The 26575-nt window shown below is 47.6% G+C and overlaps 1 protein-coding gene across 11 annotated transcripts; it reads left to right on the top strand.

The window, feature by feature from the left end:
• Positions 1-339: 339 nt before the first annotated feature.
• Positions 340-24703, top strand: HNRNPF (heterogeneous nuclear ribonucleoprotein F). 11 transcript variants are annotated; one of them, XM_017962758.2, is made up of 5 exons: positions 340-447; positions 13436-13570; positions 15320-15375; positions 18591-18718; positions 22612-24703. In XM_017962758.2, the coding sequence occupies exon 5, from the start codon at positions 22664-22666 to the stop codon at positions 23909-23911; it is 1248 nt and encodes a 415-aa protein (XP_017818247.1). In that variant the 5' UTR covers positions 340-447; positions 13436-13570; positions 15320-15375; positions 18591-18718; positions 22612-22663; the 3' UTR covers positions 23912-24703. The 11 variants fall into 11 exon arrangements, with proteins under 11 accessions (XP_017818247.1, XP_003903621.1, XP_009212577.1 ...); XM_003903572.3 differs by lacking the exon at positions 18591-18718; XM_003903575.3 differs by lacking the exon at positions 18591-18718 and having other exon boundaries at positions 372-488.
• Positions 24704-26575: the final 1872 nt, after the last annotated feature.

Genomic DNA, 26575 nt, shown 5'->3' with positions numbered 1-26575 from the left:
CCTTTTCCCATCCTAGTCTTCAAATCAGGCGTCCTTTGAGCGCACGTTTCAGTGTCCTGCGGGGCTTACCAGTGGCCTTCCTCCAGGGCCTCAGGGGCAGTCAGAGGGATCTTTCCCGCCGCTCCATTCCCTCCTCCTCCTCCTCCTCCCCAATCCCCTCCCCACCCCTCCCTTCTCCTCCCCCCGCATCCCCTCCCCACCCCTCCCTTCTCCTCTCCAGAAACGTCCTCGCTCGTCTGCCTCCGCCGCCTCCCCCACACCCCCGCCCCCAGTGTCGGCTCAGCTCCGCGCCCGGCCGGCCAACCGGTAGCTCCGCTCTGGGCGCGTCACAGTAGCGCCGTCGCGGCCCCGCCCCCGGGTGCAAGACGCAGAAGCTCCGCCCTACCGCGGTCCTTGCGTCCTTCCGGCTCCGTCGTGGAAGCAGGACTGCGCCGCGTCTTCCTTAAGGTGGGGTTCGGGGTGGCACCGAATCGCTGTCACGCCGGCAGGTAGCAGCGGGGTTGGGACGCGGGCTCCTTGGGCTTCTGTTTCCGGGTGCTCAGGGCAAAGGGCCGAGCCGGGGAGTAGGGCCGAGTCGGGGCCTGGCACGCCGGGAGCAGGAGGGCTTCCGGCAAAGCCGCGTGCTTTCGTCGGGCAGGCGCTAAGGACTGGGGCCGGCAGCGCGCCTGACCCCGCCCCTCGTAGGCCCCGCCCCGTGCTTGCAGCCGGGGGTTTCCATGGTGATGGTCAACAAGCCTCAACTGCCTCTGCTACAACTGCCAAGTTCCCCGCGTCCCACCCTCCTCTAGGTGCTCCGAGGGACCACCGGGGTGCCTGATGTGAGAGCGGGAGCGTAGAGACTCGGAGGCCGAGGTGAGGGGTGGCCGAAGTCTCCGACGTCGAAGGCCGCACACCCGTGACCGAGCGGGGACCGGGTCCCCCTGGGGGTGTGGACAGTGGGCCTGGGATTTGAGACTGGGGAGACCTTCCGAAGTCCAGGGCCCCGTACCCGGACTACCTGGGGTTTGGGCCTATTGGGGTGGGTGGGGCTGGGGCTGGGATTTGGGATCAGGGAGGAGAGATCTGAGTTTAAGCGCCACGCATCTGGGACCGAGCGAGGACTGCACATAATGAGGGGCCGCGGCGCTGAGATTTGGGGGACGGATTCGAGGTCGAGGGGCCGGTACGTGGGACTGGCGAGAACTGGACCCCTGGGATCGGGAGACGCAGTGTCGGAGGTCGAGAGCCGCACGCCCAGATAGTGGTCCCACGCGGTGAGCACCGCGGGCTGAGATTTTGGAGTCAGGGGCGGCCGGGAAGACACGGCCGGCCGGTGCGTTAGTTCAGCCTCCTGGTCGGGCGCTGGCGACCACCGGAGGGCTCTGAAAGTGAGAACAGGCCTGGCTCAGTGGGAGGCCCAGCCAGGAGGATCTCTTGAGCCCAAGAGTTCCCGACAAGCCTGGGCAACATAGTGAAACTCTGTCTTTGCTAAAAAGTTAAAAAAAAAAATAGAAAGCCACGTGTGGTGGCGCGCGCCTGTTGTCCCAGCTACTCGAGAGGCTGAGGCGGGAGAGTTGCTTGCTCTGAGGAGGTCGAGGCTGCAGTGACAGTGACTGTGCCACTGCATTCCAGCCTGGCCGATGGGAGTGAGACCTTGTCTCAGAAGAAGTAATAACAGTAGTAATAATACCTGAATAAAATGAAAGCCGCGCGCTCACGTGGCTGCAGGCGCCTGAGAGTTGCACAAGACTTCCTTGTGGGGAGTTGGCTCCGCCCTCCTCCCACGCCCGGTTCCCGGAGCCTTAGCTCTCTGCCCTGGGCCCTTTTTCTTCCTCGGCGGCGCCGCGTGTCCTCGTAGCGCGGTCTCTGTGTTGGTCTCCTGCTCCTAGAGGTATCGTGTTTGTATCTGGGGTGAAAATCTGACTCGTGCGCGCTCTTCGGTTTAGTCGTCCCTTTTTTTTCCCCTTCTGCTTGTGTGTATGAAGCATTTTCGTTGATTCCGCCCTGCTCCTAGGAAACTTGCGGACGGGGCCCGGCTCCTGCTGCGCCGGCTGCCCCGCTCCCCCAACCGCAGAGTCGTGGACCAGGGTTTTGAGGAGCAGGGCACCCGACTCGCCCTCCCCGCCAGACCGCCCAGGTCGCGGGGACCCCTCCCGCTAGGTGCCTGGGATCCCCGCTCGGCTCCGCGTGTGTCCCGGCTGGAGGGTGGAAGGAGAGCCGAGGTCGCCCATGGCCCGCGAGGCGCCCTTCGCTGCGGCTTTTCGGTCTCCAAGCGGCCCGGGGACGAGCGAACGCGCCACTTTAGTTTTCGAAACTGCTCGCGGGCGCTGGGGGCTCGGGCCGGCCATCTGCGTGGCGGGACAGGAGGCGCGCGCTGGCGGCTGCGCGCGAAGGGCAACGGGCGGCAACGGCGGCTTCCCGGAACCGCGCGGGGCGGGCGCTGCGCCGGGGTCAGGGCCACAGCCTCAGGCGGCAGGGAGTTCTGAAAGTGTTGTCTTCAGTCGTTCCTTTCAAAAAGTCATCTTAATTCTTCCAAAAATATACACATATAATTCTTTCTACTTATATTTTTAAAAGTTAAATACGTGGTTGTCTCTGAATTCCTAGTAAGATAAAAATTTATTGGGTTCTCTAGGTAGGTGAAAGATATCTTAAGTGCTATCCCTGAAACGTGACTTGTTGCTTTTACAGAATTTATAACTATAAAATAAGACATTACTACTTTAATGAATGTAAAGAGAGAGATTGCTTTATTCCTAAGCAAAAAGATCTTTTGTCTTGTAGGTATTACATTCCGGTGTGCATTCTGTAGATTAGAGTCACTGCCGGCCGGGCGAGGTGGCTCACGCCTGTAATCCCAGCATTTAGGGAGGCCGAGGTGTGGGAGAATCGCTTGGGCCTCAGAGACCGACCCCATCTCTATAAAATTATATATATATTATATATATTATTTTTTGAGACAGGGTCTCACTTTGTTGCCCAGGCTGGAGTGCAATGGTGTAATCTCGGCTCGCTGCCGAGATCCTCCTGTCCTCAAGGGGTCCTCCCACCTCAGCTGCCGAGTATCTGGGACCGCGGGCATTCTCCAGCACGCCTGGCAAATTTTTGTATTTTTTGTAGAGATGGGGTCTCCTTATGTTGCCCAGATTGATTTTCAAACTTTTGTGTTCAAGCGATTCTCACGCCTCTGCCTCCCAAAGTGCTGGGATTACAGGCGTGAGCCATCATGCCCGGCCACTTTTTTGTAAACTGTCAAGTTTTCTGTTAAGGGTAGCGTTACAAAGCTTTATTCAGGTAAAAATTGCAATTTATTTAAGGGAAAATAGTGAGTAAATAAAAAGTTACTTCTCCCACGTGGCCAGAACCTTGGAAAGTCTGGAGGCAAATGAGAGCCTAGTGCGGGTAGATGCCTGCAGGGGCTGCAGAAATGTGACAGGCCCTTTCCGTGGAGGTGACTTCTCTAATTCCCCTCTTCCACTGAGCTCTGGTTCTCTGCTCTTCGAGAGAACCACATTAGTTGATTCTTACTAGGTCCTAGAAGTTTTACTCCATTTTCGAATTACATTCTCAGGACTACTGTAAAAGGGGCTGCTATTAGCCCCAGATGAGAAAATGGAGGTTGGGAGAAGTCACGTGCCCAGGGACACAATTGGGACTGGGTACCCAAGTTGGACCGGGACACCCCTCCTCTGCCGGGGCCCTTGCCCTGTCTTAGTTCCCCTGAGCTACGGTTCTTTGGAGGGCAACAGGGTGGGCAGAGGGAGAACTGAGTCAGCCAAGACCACCCTGAGTTATTTTACAGCAAATCCCAGACCAATAAGGTGTTTATTAATAAATAAATCCGCAGTATTTCTAAGGACTTTTAAAATCTAACCATAATACTGCTATCATACCTAAAAATATATTCCAAAATACCAAGTTTCCAGGGTTTAAATGTTTCCGTATTAAATATTTTAAACTGGTTGGTTTGAGTCAGGATCCAAAGTCACACCTTATATTTTGTAGATAACTTTTTAAATTCAGAGCAGCACTGTCCAATAGAAATATAATGTATGCTATAAATGTAATCTTATATTCTTTTTTTTTTTTTTTTTTTTTTTTTTTTTTTTTTTGAGACGGAGTCTGGCTCTGTCACCCAGGCTGGAGTGCAGTGGCCGGATCTCAGCTCACTGCAAGCTCCGCCTCCCGGGTTCATGCCATTCTCCTGCCTCAGCCTCCCGAGTAGCTGGGACTACAGGCGCCTGCCACCTCGCCCGGCTAAGTTTTTGTATTTTTAGTAGAGACGGGGTTTCACTGTGTTAGCCAGGATGGTCTCGATCTCCTGACCTCGTGATCCCCCGTCTCGGCCTCCCAAAGTGCTGGGATTACAGGCTTGAGCCACCGCGCCCGGCCTTTGAGACGGAGTCTCACTCTGTCGCCCGGGCTGGAGTGCCGTGCGGATCTCAGCTCACTGCAAACTCCGCCTCCCGGGTTTACGCCGTTCTCCTGCCTCAGCCTCCCGAGTAGCTGGGACTACAGGCGCCCGCCACCTCGCCCGGCTAGTATTTTGTGTTTTTTAGTAGAGACAGGGTTTCACTGTGTTAGCCAGAATGGTCTCGATCTCCTGACATCGTGATCCTCCCAAAGTGCTGGGATTACAGGCTTGAGCCACCGCGCCCGGCCAATCTTATATTCTCTAGTGGTAAAAGGAAACGTGATTCATTGTATTAATAATTTAACCTAATATATATCCACTATTAAAACACTTTCGTTTCTCCATGATCTTGACTAAAATAATTAAAAACAATCCTGTGAACCTGTCAAAATCCAGTGAGTTTTACACATACACATTTCAGGTGTGGTGAATGGATGCTGTATCAGTGATCATCTAGAAGTTCCCCTTTCTTAAAGGCCCCATTCTGGGTTATATTTGTCGGGTTGTCTTGCAGCATTCCTTCCCCACACTTCGCATTTTTCTGATTGTTTTTCCCTGGTGGCCTTTGAGTCTCTGTTCTTTATATTTGCTGTAAAGTGATAGTTACCTCTAGAAGTGGTGTTGGTTTTGGTTTTATTTTTGTTTTTAAAACAGAGTTTTGGTTTTGTTGCCCAGGCTGGAGTGCAATGGCAGTAATCTTGACTCACTGCAACCTCCGCCTCCTGGGTTCAAGCAGTTCTCTTGCCTCAGCCTCCTGAGTAGCTGGGATTACAGGTGTATTTTTAGTAGAGACCAGGCTGGTCTCGACGTCCTGACCTCAGGTGATCCACCGGCTTCAGCCCCCCAAAGTGCTGGGATTACAGGTGTGAGCCACTACACCCAGCCTGGAGGTAGTTTTGATTCAGATGAGAGTTTTTGGAAAGAATACTTAGTTGAGGTGCTGTGCTCCTACTGGAGGCACATATTGGTTGGTATTTTCCCTTTTGTCATGTTACAGCAGCTATTAATGATCATTACCTAGATCCATTATTTTCTTAAATGGTTTCCAAATTAGTGATATTTTAATAATCGATTCCTTCTCACTTATTAGCAGGAATACTTTTATAAGATGATAACTCCTTCAATGATCATTTGATCACTCTAAGATGTACTTTTGTTTTCCTTTTTTTTTTTTTTTTTAAGACACGGAGTCTCACTCTGTCACCCAGGCTGGAGTGCAGTGGCAGGATCCGGGCTCAGTGCAGCCTGAGCCTCCTGGGTTCAAGCAATTCTCAGGCTCATGAGCAGCTGGGATTACAGGCGTGCAGCACCACCACGCCCATCTAATAGTAGAGATGGTTTCACCATATTGGCCAGGGTGGTCTCAAACTGCTGACCTCAAGTGATCTGCCTGCTTTGGCCTCCCAAAGTGCTGGGATTACAGGCATGAGCCACCCACCACACCCAGCCCCCTACATTTTGTTTGTTTGTTTTTCAAGAATCAGTTTCATTTTGATGCACACACTGGAGTGCCGTGGTGCGAACAGAGCTCACTGCAGCCTTGACCTCCTGGGCTCGGGCAGTCCTCCTACCTCAGCTCCCCAAGTAGCTGGGATTACAGGTGTGTGCCACATGCCCAGCTAATTTTTTTGTATTTTTTTGTAGAGAAGGGGTTTTGCCATGTTGCCCAGGGTGGTCTCCTGAGCTCAAGTGATCTGCCCACCTCGGCCTCCCAAAGTGCTGGGATTACAGGTGTGAGCCACAGTACATGGCCTCGTTTCTTTCTTGACATAAATTCAGTTTAGCATTTCTCATAAAACATTAAAAAATTACCTCTGTACTTTGTCTCCATTGATACATCAGTATGATAAATTGCAGTGATTGAGTTTGAAATGATCAACTACACTTGCATTCCTGAAATAAACCCAACTTTGGTCATAATATTGCTTTACATATTGCTGGATTTGGTTGACTGATACTTGGTTTGGACTTTCGCATCTGAGTTCTTGAGTAAAATTAGCCTGTGATACTTGATGAACTAATTGTAAACTCTTTTGGAAATGAAAAAATCAATTTCAAGTTCATTGTAGATCTAAGTGTAAAAATTTAGGTAAAAACATCAGCGCTTTGTAAGTTCAGATAACCATATGGGCTTGGGCTAGGAAAAAGATCTCTTGAAAATGACACAGACTGGACGGGGTGGCTCATACCTTTAATCCCAGCACTTTGGGAGGCTGGGGCAGGCAGATTGCTTGAGGCCAAGAGTCCAAGACCAGCCTGGCCAATGTGGTGAAACCCCATCTGTACTAAAAATACAAAAATTTGCTGGGGGTGGTGATGTGCATCTGTAATCCCAGGCTGAGGCAGGAGAATTGCTTGACCTCAGGAGGCGGAGGTTTCACTGAACTGAGATCGTGCACTTGCACACCAGCCTGGGTGACAGAGCCAGACTCCGACTCAGAAGAGAAAAAGTGACACAGACCAGGCAATGTAGGCTCACACCTGTAATCCCAACACTTGGGAGGTCAAGGTGGAAGAATGGATTTGAGCTCAGGAGATCAAGACCAGCCTGGGCAAGATGGCAAGACCCTATCTTTTCAAAAAAGAATTTTTAATTAGCCAGACGTGATAGCGAACACTTGTAATACCAGCTACTTGGCAGGCTAAGTGGGGAGGATCCCTCGAGCCCAGTAGATAGAGGATGCAGTGAGTTGTGATCGCACTACTGCATACCAGCCTGAGCAAGAAAGCAAGACCGTTTAATAAAAACACACACACAAAAAGCCATCATAATTAAGGAAAGGCATGACAGATTAAGACTCCTATTAGATTTATCCTAACAGTATGCCTCCTGTTAGACAACTGTTCACCTAATATAAATACAGATACTCCTACTTACTATGTTACATCCTGATAAACCCATCATAAGTTATTTGATTAGAATAGGGCCATCTAATAGAATTATGATGTTTATGACAAATACATATCTTTTCTAATTTAAGTTGGTGTTAGATACCATATATGACCCTCTTAAAGTACATAGAATTCAGAAGTTAGTTTTCTTGTGGTGTTTTTGTCTGCTTTGGTAACATGGTGTATTAGTATGCTAGGGCTGCCATGCAAAGTAATAGAGACTAGTAACAAATTTTCTCACAGTTATGGAGGCTAGAAGTCCTAAGATAAGGGTGTTGATAGGGTTGGTTTCTTTTCAGGCAGGAGAAATAATGTGAATAGTAGGAATTCCAGAAGGAGAAAAAGAAACAGATGGAGGCAGCAAGAGAAACGATAAAGCATAGAAGTGAATTTTCCAGGCTTAAGATCCCTGTAGTTCCCATTAGGATATTGTGAAAAGACACAGCACAGGCGTGTGTTGGTAAAACTCCTAAGTTTAAAGTATAGCGGAAACTGCTTTGGAAAAAGTATGTCGTGCAAATCTCTTATCTTCTCCCCAATTGTTTCTGTTTTGATGTTTATTCTACTGGATTTTCCTTTCTTTGAATTCATTACTAATTTTTAAATTTGAAACTCGATTTTAGTTCCAGAAAGTTTGTGTTTTTTTTGTTTTTGTTTGTTTTCTTTGTAATGGAGTGGTATCTGAAGTTGCTCTTTTTTTTCCTGTTAAAATCATTTTGGTTTTTGTTTAGCACTTCTTGTTCCCTGAAACCTGCCGAAGTCTGAGGTGTGATACGTTATTTCTGAGTGCTGGAGCCCCTCTTCTGTAAATTGTCATGTTCCTTTCCTCTTTCCATCTCTCTGTTCTCCACAGTTCTCCCAAGGCAGAATGCAGTGGTCCCCTGGGCAGCACAGCTCAGGGCCAGCAGTCTCAGCTCAGGGCCTGCTGCTTGGAACCTAAGGTGTCATGTTTCCATGGAGGCTTCAGAAAGAATTCCCATCCCAAGGGATGTACCTTCCTCAGGGGGCTGAGGATACCCCACAGGCCTCCTTTCTGTCCAGCTCCAGGGTTTGACTATGCACCTACTTAGGGGCTGCTTGCTCAAGGGAGAGAGGTACAGGAGGTGGTCTGGGAAAAACAAAATTGATCTTCCTATCAATTGTATTTTTGTTTAGTGGAATCTGCACATACCCATTTCTTAGGTAGGCATGGGTATTATTTCCAGTTAATCCAGGTAATCCAAATAATGACATTTTCCCTCAGTTAAGAACAGATTTTATTTTTAGGAACAGCAGTCTAGTAGCAGTTTTGCTTTTTATTAACATTTTAGGGAACATTTACCTTAGATATCATGATTCTTGAGTCATTTGCAAAATGCAATCAATATCAAATAACAATGGTTGCTTGTTTTATGATCAGTCAAAAAATGTCCCTTACATTAATTTCAATACAAACAGTATATTTAAAATGTAACATTACATTATACTACTCGTGATGCTTTTTAGTAACACATCTTTTGAAAAATGAATGCTGAGGGAAGCAGTGTGTTATCCCCCCAGATTTAGCTACAGCAAGTAAGTGAAAGAACCTGATAAGATGGTAATGGAAAACAGCTTTCCTGTTGCAGGCAGATCAGAACAGATGCCCTTTGGTGGATAAAAATGTAGTAATAATGGAGTAAACATTTAAAATGTTAATATATGCTCCATCTGCAGCTTCTCAGTCCTTTTTTTTTTTTTTTTTTTTTGAGACGGAGTCTGGCTCTGTCACCCAGGCTGGAGTGCAGTGGCCGGATCTCAGCTCACTGCAAGCTCCGCCTCCCGGGTTCACGCCATTCTCCTGCCTCAGCCTTCCGAGTAGCTGGGACTACAGGCGCCTGCCACCGTGCCTGGCTAATTTTTTGTATTTTTAGTAGAGATGGGGTTTCACTGTGTTAGCCAGGATGGTCTCAACCTCCTGACCTCGTGATCCACCCACCTCAGCCTCCCGAAGTGCTGGGATTATAGGCATGAGCCACCGTGCCCGGCCACTTCTCAGTCCTTAATAGCTTTTAGGATAGCTCTATGTATTGAATTTGGCATGTTGTGTGAATTGGGTTAGAATTCTCACACTTCAGATCCATGTGCCCTTGAAAAATTAAGTACAAATGTGTGCATTGGTGCATTTTTTGTAATGGAATTAGTGTCTTGTATCATAATTCTTGAGTTCATGACAGCAGGAACTACTTTAGAGTCACAATAAGGATTTTATAAAATTGCTGGGTTGGAAGAGACTTTTGAGGCCATTAAGTCCAATTTTCAATATCATTTCCAACAGAAAAGGAAGACATCCATAACAAATAGGTCTATGATCTGCTCACATACTATATACCATGATGGGGAATTTTTGCCCCCAAGACCCATCTTGTGCTTCTCATGTGGTGAACAGACGTGAGCAGCAGCAGCAGCTAAATTTCTTCAATCGAAAGAATTCACCACGAAATAAGAATATGAATACAAAGCATCCAGCACCAAAATGTATCCTAGTAAAGGGCTTTGGTAAAAAATATAAATAATTTGAACAAGTATGCAGAGGGGAAATAATGTACAGAAGGAAAAAAGAATAATGGGCTTTTAACTTGTCTTTTTTTCCCCCTCATTTTTATTTTTCCTATATAGAGATGGATGGGGGGTCTCACTATATTGCCCAGGCTGGTCTCAAACTCTCTTGGGCTCAAGTGATCCTCCCACCTCGGCCCCCCAAAGTGCTGGGATTACAGGTTTGAGCCACTGCTCCTGGCCAGCTTCTACTTTAAACCTCAGCTATTTATCAAGGAAAAAAGAATTTCCCTTCTTTCTACATGAAATTCATCACTCAGTGTTCCCACTCACCCATGCTTCTGTTTAAATGTCACTTCCTCAGAACCGCAATCTGAGCTAATCCCTATTTTCTATTTTTTGTTCATTCCAAAATTTGTCGTCAAATATTTGTACATTTCTTGATTTCCTACTCCACTGTTACTGGACCCACCAAGGCAGGAACTGTGTCTCTTTACCACTACAGTTCCTGTATCTTTTAGGTGCGCAGTATTTCTTGGTGAGTCAATCAATTTTCAGATTGTCATTTTTCTCTACATTACTCAAATCCTTTCACATTCTTCAATTCCCAGCAGTCTTCCTAGACTTGTTTCATTCCTTCCCATCTTATCTCTATGTATCTATTCCCACCATTCATTTTCCAGATAACATCTAGACTGTTAAAAAGCAAAACTGCAATCACACCACATTCCATTAAATGCCTTCCCACTGGCCTTTGAACAGCAAACCAGGCCTTTAAGGCTATGTCATCTCCTACCATTGATCTCAGACCTAGCTGCAGTTGCACAGTAAGACCCCTGGCTCAAGTCTTGTGCACACGTTGTTCCCTCACAGGCAGGAACCCTATGGTGACTGATCAATAATTAAAACTTGCCTTGGGCCAGGCACAGTGACTCACCCCTATGATCCCAGGACTTTGGGAGGCCAAGGTGGATCAGTTGAGCCCAGGAGTTACAGACCAGTCTAGGCATCATAGAGAGATCTTGTCTCTACTAAAAAAGGAAAAAATTAGCCTGGCTTGGTGGCATGCAACTGTAGTCCCAGCTGCTTTGGGGAGGCTAAGGTGGGAAGATCACTTGAGCCCAGGATGTTGAGGCTAATGTGCCTGTCACCCAGATTCAACAGTTATTCTCCATCTCGCCACCTACTACTTTGTGGACAACTTCAAACAAATCCAAGCCATCACAGATATTTCAAGATGGATTTCTAAAACTTAGTTGCTTTATTTTATAACATAACCATAATTCTGTGGGTTCTTTTATCTGGAACTATTCTGAGGAAGGACTGGCTCATTTGTCCTTGTAGTTTCTACATCACTATATGCAGTATGTTACTGTTCCCTGTAATTGCTGTCATCTAGTAAGTGCATTGTAAAGACTTATTTTCTTTCACTTTTACAGACAGTTATATTAGCCCGGCGTGGTTGCATGCCTGTGGTCCCAGCTACTCAGGATGCTGAGGTTGGAGGCTCGCTTGAGCCTGGAAGATTGAAGCTGCAGTGAGCCAAGATCGTGCCACTGCATTCCAGCCTGAGCAACTGAGTCGGACCCCGTCTCAAAATAATTCTGTTAAAAATGTCAAACAGGCCGGGGTGGGGTGGCTCACGCCTGTGATCCCAGCATTTTGAGAGGCCAAGGTGGGTGGATCACAAGGTCAAGAGTTCGTGACCAGCCTGACCAACATGATGAAACCCTGTCTCTACAAAAAATACAAAAATTAGCCGGGCGTGGTAGCGTGTCCCTGTAAGCCCAGCTACTCAAGAGGCTGAGGCAGGAGAATGGCGTAAACCCGGGAGGCGGAGCTTGCAGTGAGCTGAGATCCGGCCACTGCACTCCAGCCTGGGCGACAGAGCCAGACTCAGTCTCAAAAAAAAAAAAAAAAAAAAAACCATCAAACAGGCCAGGCGGGGGGCTGGCGCCTGTAATCCCAGCCCTTTGGGAGGCCGAGGTAGGGGGATCACGAGGTCAAGAGATCAAGACCAGCCTAGCCAACATGGTGAAACCTCATCTCTATTAAAAATACAAAAAGTAGCTGGTACAGTGGCATGGGCCTATAGTCCTAGCTACTCGGGAGGCTGAGGCAGGAGAATCGCCTGAACCCAGGAGGCGGAGGTTGCAGTGAGCCGAGATCATGCCACTGCACTCCAGCTTGGGTGACAGAGTGAAGACTGTCTCAAAAAAAAAAAAAAACTAAAAACCAAAAAAAGTCAAACATACACAAAAGTAGAAACAAGTGTAATGAAACTGCATCAGGAGCTTTAATAATTACTAGCTCATAGCACATCTTGTTTCATGTGTATTTCCACTTTCCAAGTAATCTGAAACATTCGAGAAATCAGTTATCTACAAATATTTGTGGCTCTAAAAGGGTCTTTTAAAGAAATAAAATTACAGCATAATTACAACAAAATTTATAATTCCGTAATATAAAATGTCACTGTTCATATTATCGAAATTGCTTTATAATTGTTCTCCAGTTCATTTGAATTAAGATTCAGAGGTCCACAAAATTGCGTGGTTAAAAGTTTTAGGAATTGCGTTCTAAAAATTGTTTTTCAAAGATTTTTTTTCAAAATCTTTTACGTGTATCCACGGTCAAATGTACAAACCAAGGCACCTCCTCTAGTTCGAATTTAGAGGCAGCCTCCCGGAGAAAGGCTGTGTCTAACTTGCTGGCTTCTCTTCCACTCTGCAGTGCCCGCCCCTCCCCGTGGCTGGCACTCTGGACTTTCCCCAGGTCGCGCTCGCGCCCAGCTCCCTTCGGGAGAACTCGGAGAACTATCTTCCCGCCGCCCTGACTCTCCTTCCCCCACTTCCTGCCTGGGCCCAGCGCGCGGGCCACGGGGCCGCACCTGCAGGCACGCGTTTCCCATTGGTGACATCTTGGCGGGCCCGGCGGTGGCACTTCCTCCTCTACACCCCGTGACCCACGTCCGGCTGCCGGTCTTGAATCACGAGGCCTCTGCTTCCCGGACTCCGGACCCCGCGCCGCCTCGGGGCCGACGGCCCGTCCCTGGCGTGGTGAGCCGCTGCGCGGGCGCACCAGCCCCGCCACTCCAGCCCGGGCCGCCCCCCAGGTCCCTTTCCGCCGCCCTGGTCGCCCAGAGACGGACCCAGACCTAGGAGCGCCTCTTCCTTCCCTCTCCTCAGCCCCGCTCGGACCGTGGGTCCCGGAGGTCCCGCCCAGGCAGGCTAGCTCGGCGGGCCGGGGAAACAGCCCCCACCCCACTTCGCCGTCGCCCTCACCCTCAGGGCCCCGGAAGCCCGCCAGGCGCCCCCTCCCCTCCCCCTCCCCCTCCCCCTCCCGCAGGGCGCCTTTCCCTCCGTGAGTCCTCCAGTCCCCGCCCCCCCCCCGCCCCGCTTGCTCCGCCCCCCGCCCGGAAGCTCCCGCCCGAGCCCGCGCAGGCCCTGGGGCCGACCTTCCTGCCGGGCCGGGCGGTCCGAGGCTGCTGGAGCGCTGGGAGGAGGCCGCGGGAACGTCGCCGTCACCTTCTCTCGGGTCCTAGGCGCTGCTTCCCGCCAAAACACGCTTATCGCGCGTCCGGGCCTCCCACCTCGCGGAAGGGGCTCCCCACCACTTGGATTTCTGTTGCAGGTTGAGAACAAAAAGATGCACCTGGACTTTCCCCGGAGCACTCTGCGTGGTTGAGCTTCGGTGGAATTTCGGGGCTCTTGGCTGCCAGCCGCGCTTGCCTGGTAGCAACAGAAACCAGTCCCGCTCGCCTCCGTGGTAAGTCCTAGAGCATGAAAGTCCGTGGGCCCGACCGGGTGGACTTTGGTTTGAGAGTGTAACTGAGTAATGGGGGCGGCGCGGCCGAACGCGCTCCCAGCCGCCTAGCGAGAATGCTACCCGGTTTCCCGGGGAGCACGGGAGTGTGTCTAGGAGGGGAGGCCAGGGTTCCTCCTCGAGTCCTGTCCTGAACAAAAGAAAACGAGGTGGGTGGTGCTTGAACGGCCCTGTTTACTCTGCAGATAGCCAGACTAGTAGGACTTCGGCGCGCCCTGTTTATCTTGATTGGCTCTGCCTGAAGGCAAGCGTTAATCCCGTCCAACCTGTATCACAGCGAAGAGCTCGTTCGAGAGCGCTTTTTGGAAATGGAGATTCTTAGCCCCCAACCAGATCTGTTTTAGGGTCGCTGTTTTAATTATCTAGGTAGACCGCGTGCAAGCTCGCTCGGAAAACCTCCCTGTCCAGTCACCTGGGGGAGCTGAGCAGCCCTCCCCGCCCCCAGCGGTTTCCTGGCTCTGAGGGCGGGGAGACCAGACTCTTCCTCCGCGTGCGTTGGCGGTACGCTGTGGTCGTGGTCTACAGGCTCACAGCGACTGGTCCATTGGGGTAAATGGGTGTACGTGGGTCTGGCTGCCAGGTTGTGCATGTCCCCAGAGGCCTCAGGGTGTTGGTCTGTGGATCACGCAGGGATAAACTAGGGCAGAAGTGGATCAGATCATTAAGATGACTGGGTTCCACCCTTCAGATCCTTCAACAAGACGATTGTTGAAGCCTTTTGAAAACCTGATTCCAGAGTACTTGAAACTATTTCATCCCTGAATAGGTTTCCTAATAAATGTAATGCTTTTCATTTGTACACCCCCCAAGAGTGTCTTATGTAATAATCACTGGAAGTTTGCAAGACAAGGCAGATGTGATTGTCTTCATTTTAAGACGTCAGGTTCAGCAAAATTAGTTGATTTTACTAATTCCACATTTCCAAAACTCATGCAGCTTAGTTCTCAGAATTCCATAGCCCTCAGTCCGTGTCCTAGTCCTATGGGGCAGCGTTATTACTGGGATGTTGGTGATCTAGTGATTGTGATGTATTTTTTAGTGAAGCATATTTCAAAGAAGTTACCCAATAAAACTGGAAGTGTCTTTTGGATGTGTCTCCACACTGCTTACAGAGGTGTTCCTATAACAATTTCTAGCAAGCACCGTTGCCCCATGCCCGTGCTATCCCAGTGAAAGAGGGGTCTTAAGGTCAAATCCCCTGTGGTTGTCACTTCTCCCCACCCACCTACTTCCCAAGTGCCCTGCCCCTGATGTTTAAATTTCCTCCCAGCACTTAGGGTCCTCAGTGTAGAAACTCAGGAATTGGGCAGAGGCGGGCGGATCACCTGAGGTCAGGCATTCAGGACCAGCCTGGCCAACACAGTGAAATTTCGTTTCTACTAAAAATACAAAAATTAGCTGCGTGTGATGACTCACGCTTGTAATACTAGCTACTGAGGCAGGAGAATCTCATCAAGAGTAAATCTAATCAAGATTAATAAGGCCTTTCTCTTTTGTTGTGCTCTGTATTGCCCTGTGAAGAGATAATACTTCCAAAATGCTGTTAGGCGGATGGGGTGTGAGATTTAATTTAAACCCAGGTGCTATGTAAAGGGCTTCCCAGCTATATCCTGTCCTTACCTGGAGTTCTGATCCCAGAGCCAGTGCCCAGGATCTTGAGACCATACAGCCAATATCGCTCTGTTTTTTTAGGACAGTTCATTACCATCCAGAAGTGTCTCCCACTGAAGGCATCCGCGGTTTTTAAGGTGAGCTATTTTAAGAAGAGCCTTTTTTCAGCTGCAGTATTTATATTTGTTATACTCAAATTTGCTTAGCAGCCTGGAGTGAAAAAAGTTTTGTCACAAACTTTAACCTTGAGCAGGACACCACAGGGCTCTTTTCAGCTTGAGTTTTAGTTAATGAAAAGCCTTAGGACTTCTGAGAAATGGAAAAGAAAACCAATTCTGGAGTAAAAATAAGCAGTAAGTGTTTTAAGTGGTGTGTACACATGTGTTTTGGAAAGGAATGGTCTCTTCACTTTGCCTTCAGAGAGGAAGTCATTCTGCTTCTGAAACATTTCCTGGTGCAAAACACGACATGTAAGAGATTAGGCATTTTAAGTAATTCTTCTATGAAATATGTTTTTTTGTTTTTGTTTTTTGATGCTACTTGTGTGTCTTTTTCAGCCTAGCCAGGCAGGCTACTGCATTCTTGAGGAAGGTGTTGACCCCCCTGCACATGGGCAGCAGTTAATCCTGGCTAATCTTGGGCCAGCTGGGTCAAGCCTGTACTGAGGATGGGGTCATGGTGACCAACAAAACAGGCACAAGTGTCTCCCCAATAGGCTCCCATTGTGGGTTTGAAGGCCCCTTTAACAACACAGCAAGAGTGCTGTGGTAGTGTAGAGCATGAGACAATTTGGATAATGTGAAGACATTTGAGAAAGGTGGTGTATTTGAGCTTAGACCTTAAGGATTAGTGGGATTTAGGTAGACAGAAGGTTGAACAGAGTATATTTGGGGAGAGAATTAACCATGAGTGTCAACTATGTGCGTCACTGAAGGAGCAGAGAGCTTGGCACATTCCAGGAGAAAAAAGGAAGTGAAGTGAGCTTAGGTAGAAGAGTGTTGCAGGCAAAAGTTGCAAGGCCTGAGGCACCCAACTGAGCCAGTGGTCCTTGTTCTGAGGTCCATGGGAAACCACTGAGGACTTGGAAGCAGGACAGTGGTTAGTTTTAAAAGTACACTTGAGCCGTAGATGGGATTGCAGTAAGGCTTAGCCAGTATGCTTGGAAAACGTTTTTTTTTGTTGTTGTTTTTTGTTTTGTTTTGTTTTGTTTTGTTTTTTGTGGAGATGGAGTTTTGCTCCTGTTGCCCAGGCTGGAGTGCGGTGATGCGATCTTGGCTCACTGCGACCTCTGCCTCCTGGGTTCAAGCGATTCTCCTGCCTTAGCCTAAGTAGCTGGGATTACAGGCATGCACCACCACGCCTGGCTAATTTTGCATTTTTAGTAGAGATGAGGTGTCTCCTTGTTGATCAGGCTGGTCTTGAACTCCTGACTTCAGGTGACCTGCCCGCCTCCCAAAGTGCTGGGGATTACAGGCCTATGCTTGGAATACTTTAAAAGAGATCAGTAGCCTGGAATTGGCTGTTTGTTCATACAGGAATTAGAATAGGAGAAATACAGTATGAGATAAAATGACAATTTGATAACTCACAAAGAAGAGAATTACTGAGTTCATAGGCTGCCATTACAATGTGTTAGGAACAGCGTCGAGCTATGAGGCACCTTTATTGCTGAGGAAATCAAGGAGTTGAATAGGATTTAGGGATGAGGATACTGTGGCGAATGGGATCACCCAAGGGAGTTGATGAGTTGATTGGATTTGAGGGCTTGAGAGAAGGTCAGGGATTACTCCAGTTTCCTTCTAGGACCTCTGGGTGCAGATAGGGGCAGTCATGCTGCTATTGGAGTGTGACAGAAGAGAGAATGTGAGGTTCAGTTGTGGCACAGAGGAGAACCTGTGGAGTAGAGTTGTATCTACCCATCTGGGCTTCAGGGAGCCAAAGACTGGAGGCTTGCATATCTCCTGAGCCTGGAGATGATTATGGAGACCCTGGGAGCAGGTGGGGCCACTGAGAAGAGGACTGGGCCCAAGCCCAATTCCCTATGGTTAAGGAAGGACTCAGAGACTAAGAGTGTCTAAGGAATTCACTGGAAAACCAAGAGTAATTGCCAACAGGGAGTGAAAGGGAGAGGATATCCGGGAAGAAATGGTTAAGATGAAGATGAAAACATTCGCTCTTTTTCTTGCCATGAAGATCTGTATGGTAGGATCATGTAGGGTTTTTTTGTTTTTTTTTTTACACAAGTCTCACTCTTGTCACCTAGGCTGCAGTGCAGTGGCACGATCTGGACGATCTCAGCTCACTGCAACCTCTGCCTTCCAGGTTCAAGCGATTCTCCTGCTTCCGCGTCCGGAGTAGCTGGGATTACAGGTGCCCGCCACCATGCCCGGCTAAATTTATTTATTTATTTATTTTTGACAGAGTCTTGTTGTTTCGCCCAGGCTGGAGTTCAGTGACACAATCTTGGCTCACTGCAAGCTCTGCCTCCCGGGTTCATGCCATTCTCCTGCCTCAGCCTCCCGAGTAGCTGGGACTACAGGCGCCCGCCACCACACCTGGCTAATTTTTTGTATTTTTAGTAGAGACGGGGTTTCACTATGTTGGCTAGGCTGGTCTGGAACTCCTGACCTCAAGTGATCTGCCTGCCTTAGCCACCCAAAGTGTTGGGATTAAAGTCGTCAGCCACTGCGCTCAGCATAGGTGTCCACCACTATGCTCAGCTAATTTTGTATTTTTGGTAGAGGCAGGATTTCACCATTTTGGTCAGGCTGGTCTTGAACTCCTGACTCTGGTGAGCCACCACTCTTGACCTTGATCGTGCAGTTTTAATGGTGGGGAATAGAAGTGACAGTAGAGACCTTTTGACAAGATTTTACTAAACAAATCAACAAGTAGCTAGAGACAAAGTTGGCGCAGGGGAGAGGTATGACATCATTGGGTAGAACTGAGCGTGTTTAATTACCAAGTAGACAGTGCTCAGTGGAGAAAGGGGAAAGAAAGAAAAAAGCATGGACCCCGGGGTATGTGAGGTTGGACCCAGAGCAGAGCTGTTCATAATGTCCGCTGTAAGGGACCCACTACTTGATTACAAACTCCTAGACTCTGACTTGACTTCACAAAGTCCACTTCCTAGAGTAATGTCGACCAGCTGGAGAGGAGGTGAGAATCTAAGGCTGCCCCAGACATCTGAAGGACTTTGGACAAGCAGGGTGCTGGGGTAGGACAGTGGGCGATATTGATGGCCTGCTTACTCTTAAGGCTGTTCATTCTGATTTTCTTTTTTTTTTTTTTTTCTTCTTGTGTGGTGGGTGTTTTGTTTTGTTTTGTTTTGTTTTGTTTTTGTGGAGTCAAGATTCTCACTCTGTCACCTGGGCTCGAGTGCAGTGGTGTGATCTCCACTCTGAAAACTCCGCTTCCTGGTTTTCTCTCACCTCAGCCTCCCGAGTGGCTGGGACTACAGGCGCCCACCACCACATCCAGGTAATTCTTTTTTGAGACGGAGTCTCACTCTGTCACCCAGGCTGGAGTGCAGTGATGTGATCTTGGCTCACTGAAACCTCTGCCTCCCAGGTTCAAGCGATGCTCCTGCCTCAGCCTCCCAAGTAGCTGGGACTGCAGGCGCCCGCCACCACGCCCGGCTAACTTTTTGTATTTTTAGTCGAGACAGGGTTTCACCGCATTAGCCAGGATGGTCTTGATCTCCTGACCTTGTGATCCACCTACCTCGGCCTCCCAAAGTGCTGGGATTACAGGCATGAGCCACCACACCCAGTCTAGTGTTTTGTATTTTTAGTTGAGGCACGGTTTTGTCTATTGGCCAGGCTGGTCTGGAACTCGTGACCTCAAATGATCCCACCCACCTTGGCCCCCCAAAGTGCTAGGATTATAGGTTGGAGCCACTGTGCCCGGCCTCACCCTGATTTTCTATGGTATTTGACAACTTGAGGGCAGCATTATCCATCAGAGAACATTTGGGAATGTCTGGAGACATTTGGTTGTCAGAACAGGAGGTGGAGGGTGCTGCTGGCATCTAGTGGGCAGAGACCAGGCATGCAACTAAACATCCTACAGTGCCTGGGCCTGCCCCCAGACCACAAAGAACTGTCTGGTCCAAAATGTCAGTAGTCCTGAGGCTGAGAAATCGTAGCCTAGAGGCACCATTTGGCCTGTCTGTGTGCAGCTGAGCCACTCAATACATCCATGGAGTAGTCAGATATTTGTTTGGAATCTTACAGAGAGCTCTGGTTTTACTGGGTGCGTACAGTTAAGGAAGAAGTTCATTGAATGAATTCCATGTATTGTGAGGAAGGAACGTAAAATGATACTTGCTCTAAGCTGGATTATGAAGAATGAGGAGAGAATGAGAGGCTGTGTGGATAAGGAAGCCAGGGTCCCTACAAAGGAGGGGGAAAGCAGTTGTGGTGGAAGGAGGAGGATGTGATTAGGATGGGGTTTCCTGCAGGGAATGGTGAAATCATTGGAGGTGTAGGGTCCAGGAGAAAATGGTTAGTGGATTATGGCCTCATCTCCCCCACCCAGAATGATGGCTGGACCGAAGGCTGGGAACAGAACTTGAGGGAGGCCTTCAGATACTTTCCATGTTTGAGGAGCAAGACCAGGGTATGGTCAAAAACAAAAGGACAGGTGGTGCCTAGGCTGACCGGGTGTTAGGAATGGAATTGCATAAGGAGCCCCCACCTGTAATTGTGCGATCCCGGACCCATTATCCCAAGAGACACGATGCAAACTTGCCCTGACTTTCCAAGGAGGAGCTTCTGAGCCGTTAGCACAGAATTCCCTCCATGGGCAGGAGAGGAAGAAGCTGCTGTGACCTTGCTCTGCCAGGTCAGCATGTTGCCGTGGCCATGTGCTCTGCTGCAGGGGATTTGGGTAAGGCCTGGGGAGGCAGGGACCATTACATTCTAAGGTGGAGGCTAAACCCTGGTGTTTATTGCAGACCCAAAGCACAGTTTGAGAATTGGAGATAGGATTATTTATGCCCAATCCTTTGCCCTTCAGGATTATTTTATAAAAGTTGATTGAGTTGATGTACATAGTCAGTACATTTGAGGTAGGCAATGAGCAATCCTGGTTAAGCTCCCCTTGACTCTCATCCCAGAGGCTTCCATGTTCCACTCATTAGCAAGGGTGACGTCTTTTACTTAGGCTGTATACTTTCAAAGCCCTTGCATGCCAAGTCACAGTTCATGAGTAAATGCCGGGTATTTGGTCTTGGTGATGTGTTCAGGATATCACATACTGTTCTGTTTCATTTGTGTCATTATGCTTGTTATTGGGAGAGGAGACATGTCTTGTTATCTTTATAATCTGGTGTAGACACAGGCAAATTTAAAAGATTTACACAATTATCCTTTTAGACATTGTCAATTTGAAATAACGAAGCACTGTATGATAAATGTCATCTGCAATGGCTACATCAAACTTTAAAATTACTAATATGATCAGTCAAAATGGTAACTACTTGTTACTAATTTAGTTTTCCCTGAAGCTAGTGCAGTTGAGCATTTCATTTATTATGAATTTGCTTTTCCTTTTCTTAAATTGCACTAACCTATACTTTTTGTCTGTTTTTTAAATTGTGGGGTTTTTTTAATGGAGCATTTTTCCCCACATGATGAGCCCATATTGCTTGAAAAGACTAGCAGCTTGTACCTATTATGCTTGATGTAAAATGACACTTTGAAACATTAGATTTCCAGCTGTGCATGGTGGCTCATGTCTGTGATCCCAGCACTTTGGGCAGCTAAGGCGGGCAGATCACCTGAGGTCAGGAATTAAAGACCAGCCTGGCCAACATGGTGAAACCCCGTACCTACTAAAAATACAAAAAATTAGCTGGGTGTGGTGGCCTGTAATCCCAGCTACTCAGGAGATTGAGACAGGAGAATTTCTTGAACCTGGGAGGCAGAGGTTGCAGTGAGCTGAGATTGTGCCATTACACTCCAGCCTGGGTGACAGATTGAGACTGTCTCAAAACAAAAACAAAAAAAATTATCTGGGCATGGTGGCACACACCTGTAATCCCAGCTACTCGCGAGTCTGAGGGGAGAGAACCACTGGAACCTGGGAGGCGGAGGTTGCAGTGAGATGAGATCCGCCACTGCACTCCAGCCTGTGAGACAGAGCAAGACTCCGTCTCCAAAAAAAAAAAAAAATGCTGGGGGGAGTTGATCACCTGAGGTTGGGAGTTAGAGACCAGCCTGACCAACACAGAGAAACCCCTTCTCTACTAAAAAAAAAAAAAAAAAAAAATTAGCTTGGCATGCATGCCTGTAATCCCAGCTACTTGGGAGGCTGAGGCAGGAAAATCGCTTGAACTAGGGAGGCGGAGGTTACAGTGAGCCAAGATCGTGCCACTGCACTCCATCCTGGGCAACAAGAGTGAAACTCTGTCTCAAAAAAAAAAAAAAAGATTTCCATATACTCCTGTGCTCATTTTGAGCATCATCTTTGACATTGTTCATATAAAAATATGTCTTCGGCACCATAATACTGCAGTATTTTTCTTGCTTATGGCTGGCTATGCTGTATACCCTGGCGTCTGGGTCAGCTGCTGCTCTTTCTCAGAAGACTGCCTTCTAGTGTGTAGTTGGCCTTATTCTTTGAGTTTGGACTTCCAAGTGCCATGTACCACCCTGGTGGGAAGGGCATTTCTCAGCCCTCTTGCGATTGCCCTTTCTTCCCGGTGCCCTCTTCCAGATCTTAAGCAAAAGACAGCAATTCTGCTATATTTTATGTGAACTGGTGAATCTGGTATTTAGTTTGAATTGACGATTTGGGAGCAAAATCATACCTCAGTAGACACTGTAAGCCGTTACTGTCTTGTATCCTGGCAACATTACTGCCGATGAGAAAATTAGAAAATCTTACCCTATGTTGTGGTTTAAAAACAGCCTGCTATGTTCCCGTCCCTTCTCATGAAAGTAAAAGTATCCTACCATAAACAATCAAATTTACTAAATTTACTGTTTAACCAAATGTAAGGCCTATAGTTTAGGAAGAACTGAGGTGCTCTTATAAGTGAACTGCCACATAATTATCATGACCAACGTGGAATAAATATAACAAGGAAATGCGCTTGCTCTCACCTGACTGAAATTTACATTTCTCTGTGTTCAAGGCACCACGTTCACATGCATCGTCCTGTCTTGTAAACTCCTGATTTTTTTCAAACTGCCTATGACTGATCATGTAATTTTTTGAGAAACCTGGAGTTAAATCTTAGCTCTCAATTGTATTTGGTATATTTCTTAATGTCTTGCTACCTCTCTCATCTGTAAAATGGGGAAATTTTCTGTTGCATACTTTTGTTGTGCATATTAAATAAATTTGTCTTTTTTTTTTTTTTCCAGCCACAAAAAAGCCACACCCAAGATCACCTGACACCCACCCTGTCAAGTGTCCATGATGCTGGGCCCTGAGGGAGGTGAAGGCTTTGTGGTCAAGCTCCGTGGCCTGCCCTGGTCCTGCTCTGTTGAGGACGTGCAGAACTTCCTCTCTGACTGCACGATTCATGATGGGGCCGCAGGTGTCCATTTCATCTATACTAGAGAGGGCAGGCAGAGTGGTGAGGCTTTTGTTGAACTTGGATCAGAAGATGATGTAAAAATGGCCCTGAAAAAAGACAGGGAAAGCATGGGACACCGGTACATTGAGGTGTTCAAGTCCCACAGAACCGAGATGGATTGGGTGTTGAAGCACAGCGGTCCCAACAGTGCCGACAGCGCCAACGATGGCTTCGTGCGGCTTCGAGGACTCCCATTTGGATGCACAAAGGAAGAAATTATTCAGTTCTTCTCAGGGTTGGAAATCGTGCCAAACGGGATCACATTGCCTGTGGACCCCGAAGGCAAGATTACAGGGGAAGCGTTCGTGCAGTTTGCCTCGCAGGAGTTAGCTGAGAAGGCTCTAGGGAAGCACAAGGAGAGGATAGGGCACAGGTACATCGAGGTGTTTAAGAGCAGCCAGGAGGAAGTTAGGTCATACTCAGATCCCCCTCTGAAGTTCATGTCCGTGCAGCGGCCAGGGCCCTATGACCGGCCCGGGACTGCCAGGAGGTATATTGGCATCGTGAAGCAGGCAGGCCTGGAGAGGATGAGGCCCGGTGCCTACAGCACAGGCTATGGGGGCTACGAGGAGTACAGTGGCCTCAGTGATGGCTACGGCTTCACCACCGACCTGTTCGGGAGAGATCTCAGCTACTGTCTCTCCGGAATGTATGACCACAGATATGGCGACAGTGAGTTCACAGTGCAGAGCACCACAGGCCACTGTGTCCACATGAGGGGTCTGCCGTACAAAGCGACCGAGAACGACATTTACAACTTCTTCTCTCCTCTCAACCCTGTGAGAGTCCATATTGAGATCGGCCCAGATGGAAGAGTGACGGGCGAAGCAGATGTTGAGTTTGCTACTCATGAAGAAGCTGTGGCAGCTATGTCCAAAGACAGGGCCAATATGCAGCACAGATACATAGAACTCTTCTTGAATTCAACAACAGGGGCCAGCAATGGGGCGTATAGCAGCCAGGTGATGCAAGGCATGGGGGTGTCTGCTGCCCAGGCCACTTATAGTGGCCTGGAGAGCCAGTCAGTGAGTGGCTGTTACGGGGCCGGCTATAGTGGGCAGAACAGCATGGGTGGCTATGACTAGTTTTGTTAGGAACATTTGAGTTATTTCAATCAAATTTTCACAGGCAGCCAACAAGCAGTTAAGAGCAGTTATAATAGAGGAAGCTGGGGGACCCATTTTGCACCATGAGTTTGTGAAATCTGGATTAAAAAATTACCTCTTCAGTGTTTTCTCATGCAAAATTTTCTTCTAGCATGTGATAATGAGTAAACTAAAACTATTTTCAGCTTTTCTCAATTAACATTTTGGTAGTATACTTCAGAGTGATGTTATCCGAGTTTAAGTAGTTTAAGTATGTTAAATGTGGATCTTTTACACCACATCACAGTGAACACACTGGGGAGACGTGCTTTTTTGGAAAACTCAAAGGTGCTAGCTCCCTGATTCAAAGAAATATTTCTCATGTTTGTTCATTCTAGTTTATATTTTCATTTAAGATCCTTTAGGTTAAGTTTAAGCTTTTTAAAAGTTAGTTTTGAGAATTGAGACACAATACTAATACTGTAGGAATTGGTGAGGCCTTGACTTAAAACTTTCTTTGTACTGTGATTTCCTTTTGGGTGTATTTTGCTAAGTGAAACTTGTTAAATTTTTTGTTAACTAAATTTTTTTCTTAAAATAAAGACTTTTTCACAATGACTGGCACAGATTATCTACTCAGCAAAAGATAGCAAAATGGGTTGAAGATAATTCATTTTAATCGTAATGTATTTTAGTGTGAATTTAAAAATTTCATACATCAAATCTATGATCTCCCTTATATTCTTATGATGAGGCTAAATAAAAGACTAATAAAAACGTTAAATATGTGAATGGTGGAAATGGTGACTAGCAGCACACATTCCGGGAAGCATCAAATAGACACACAGCCCCAGCCACTGGCAACTTACGTGCACTGTTCTAAACCATTCGGAATTTCCTGCTGGGCCCTTGATGCTGGAGTCACATCTGTTGATAGCGGGAGAGCTTTAGTTTCAAGTGCTACATTGTGAAAGCCATTATTTTGTTTCTAGTTTTTATAAAAATGCTGATTTAAATTATTTTTTTTTTTTTGGTCACTTTCCTGATTTCTGTAGGGTGCATTTGTTGATTAGGTTATGGCAGGATACCCATTACCAAGCTCGAGACCTGTTTTCAAATTGCTACCCACCTAGGCAACAAAGCAGTGTTAAAATTCAGGCAGCTCTACATACAGCATACAGTATTACTATCATTTTAAACCTTATGCTAAATACAAACCATTAGGACTTTAAAATGTGGAGTTTATTTAAAACCATTCTATTCAAAAATGTTCATTTTCCCCCTTTACTAGCTATATAGTGTTAATGATTTTACCGGTATTAAGGGTTTTCATTAGTATCTTAAAGAGTAAATGCTTTTGGTTAAACCCCTGAGAGTTGCATTAAAAATTAAGTCTGTGAAGTCTTCAGCCTTTGCTAGCTCCATTGGGCTTCAGAGGCTCAGCTTAGGTACAGTCCTTAGTTCCAGTGTTCTGCATGCTTGGATGGCCTGATGTGAGGGCAGCAGCATCACCAGGAATGGCAGGATACAGGGATGCAGAAGACTGGCATAGGGAAAACCTAGAGAGAACTATCCTTGCTGTAGCCCTGATCCGGGATCTCTGCCTACCCATGGGCCTACCATGCTTCGAGTGTCAGCATTGCATGGGGAAGCAGAGGACTACAGGTGAGGGAAACCCAGAGAAACAGTGAAGTTTCCATTGGAAAACGAGTTTCAGCTGTAAACGGGGCTGGAATGCGGTGAAGATGAGACCTCGGATTTTGTAGAGTGGTGGGGAGAGTACCTGCACACCCCTGGAAGTCTGCTAGATTTAGGATGCATGGGTGGAAAGGGCTTTAGGGGATGGGAAAGTGAATGTGTTAGATGACCTGATGTCCCAAGGTAACAACGTGGACAGCAAAACACATCCCCTTGCTCCAGGATTGTTAACTCGGGGAGGAGCAAATCTCCCTCTGATTCCCAGGTTGGGTCTAGTGGCATGATGCTGGCTCGCTGCAGTGTCAGCCTCCCGTGCTCAAGTTATCCAGTTGTCCTCCCACCTCAGCCTCCCAAGTAGCTGGGACTGGAGTCCCACACCACTATTCCCAGCTAATTTCTGTATTATTTGTAGAGACGGGGTCTCAAACTATGTTGCCCAGACTGGTCTTGAACTTCTCAGCTCAAGTGATCTGCACTCTTCGGCCTCCCAAAGTTCTAGGATTTCAGGCATGTACCATGGCACCCAGCCTGGCCTATTTCACACAGCCATGCCCATTTGTTAATACGGTCTATGGCTGCCCAGGTGTCACAGCAGGCAGGCAGATGGGTAGTTGTATCAGAGACCACATGGCCCACAAAACCTAAAATATTTACTGACACTGTTACAGGAAATGTTTTTCAGCCTGTGGCCTTGGGCATGACAAGGGCATTCCCTGCAAGGTAAAGGTCAAGATACTGCATCTTGTTATGTTGTAGAACCCCAAATTCAGGCTTGTGTAGCTGATGCCAAACATCGAGAGACAGGTGCTTGGAGATAAAGGTTTATTTGATTTGGCCAAGGTGAGAAATCTGCCTTAACAAAAAGAAGCAGCATGGAGGTTTTGTTTTGTTTTTTGTTTTTAGAGATGGGATCTCCCTGTATCACCCAAGCTGGAGTGCAGTGTCTCAAAGTGTTGGTATTACAAG

Source organism: Papio anubis, chromosome 11, assembly GCF_008728515.1.
Source record: "Papio anubis isolate 15944 chromosome 11, Panubis1.0, whole genome shotgun sequence".
Taxonomy (NCBI): Eukaryota; Metazoa; Chordata; class Mammalia; order Primates; family Cercopithecidae; genus Papio; species Papio anubis.
This window is presented reverse-complemented; position numbering and strand designations above follow the sequence as displayed.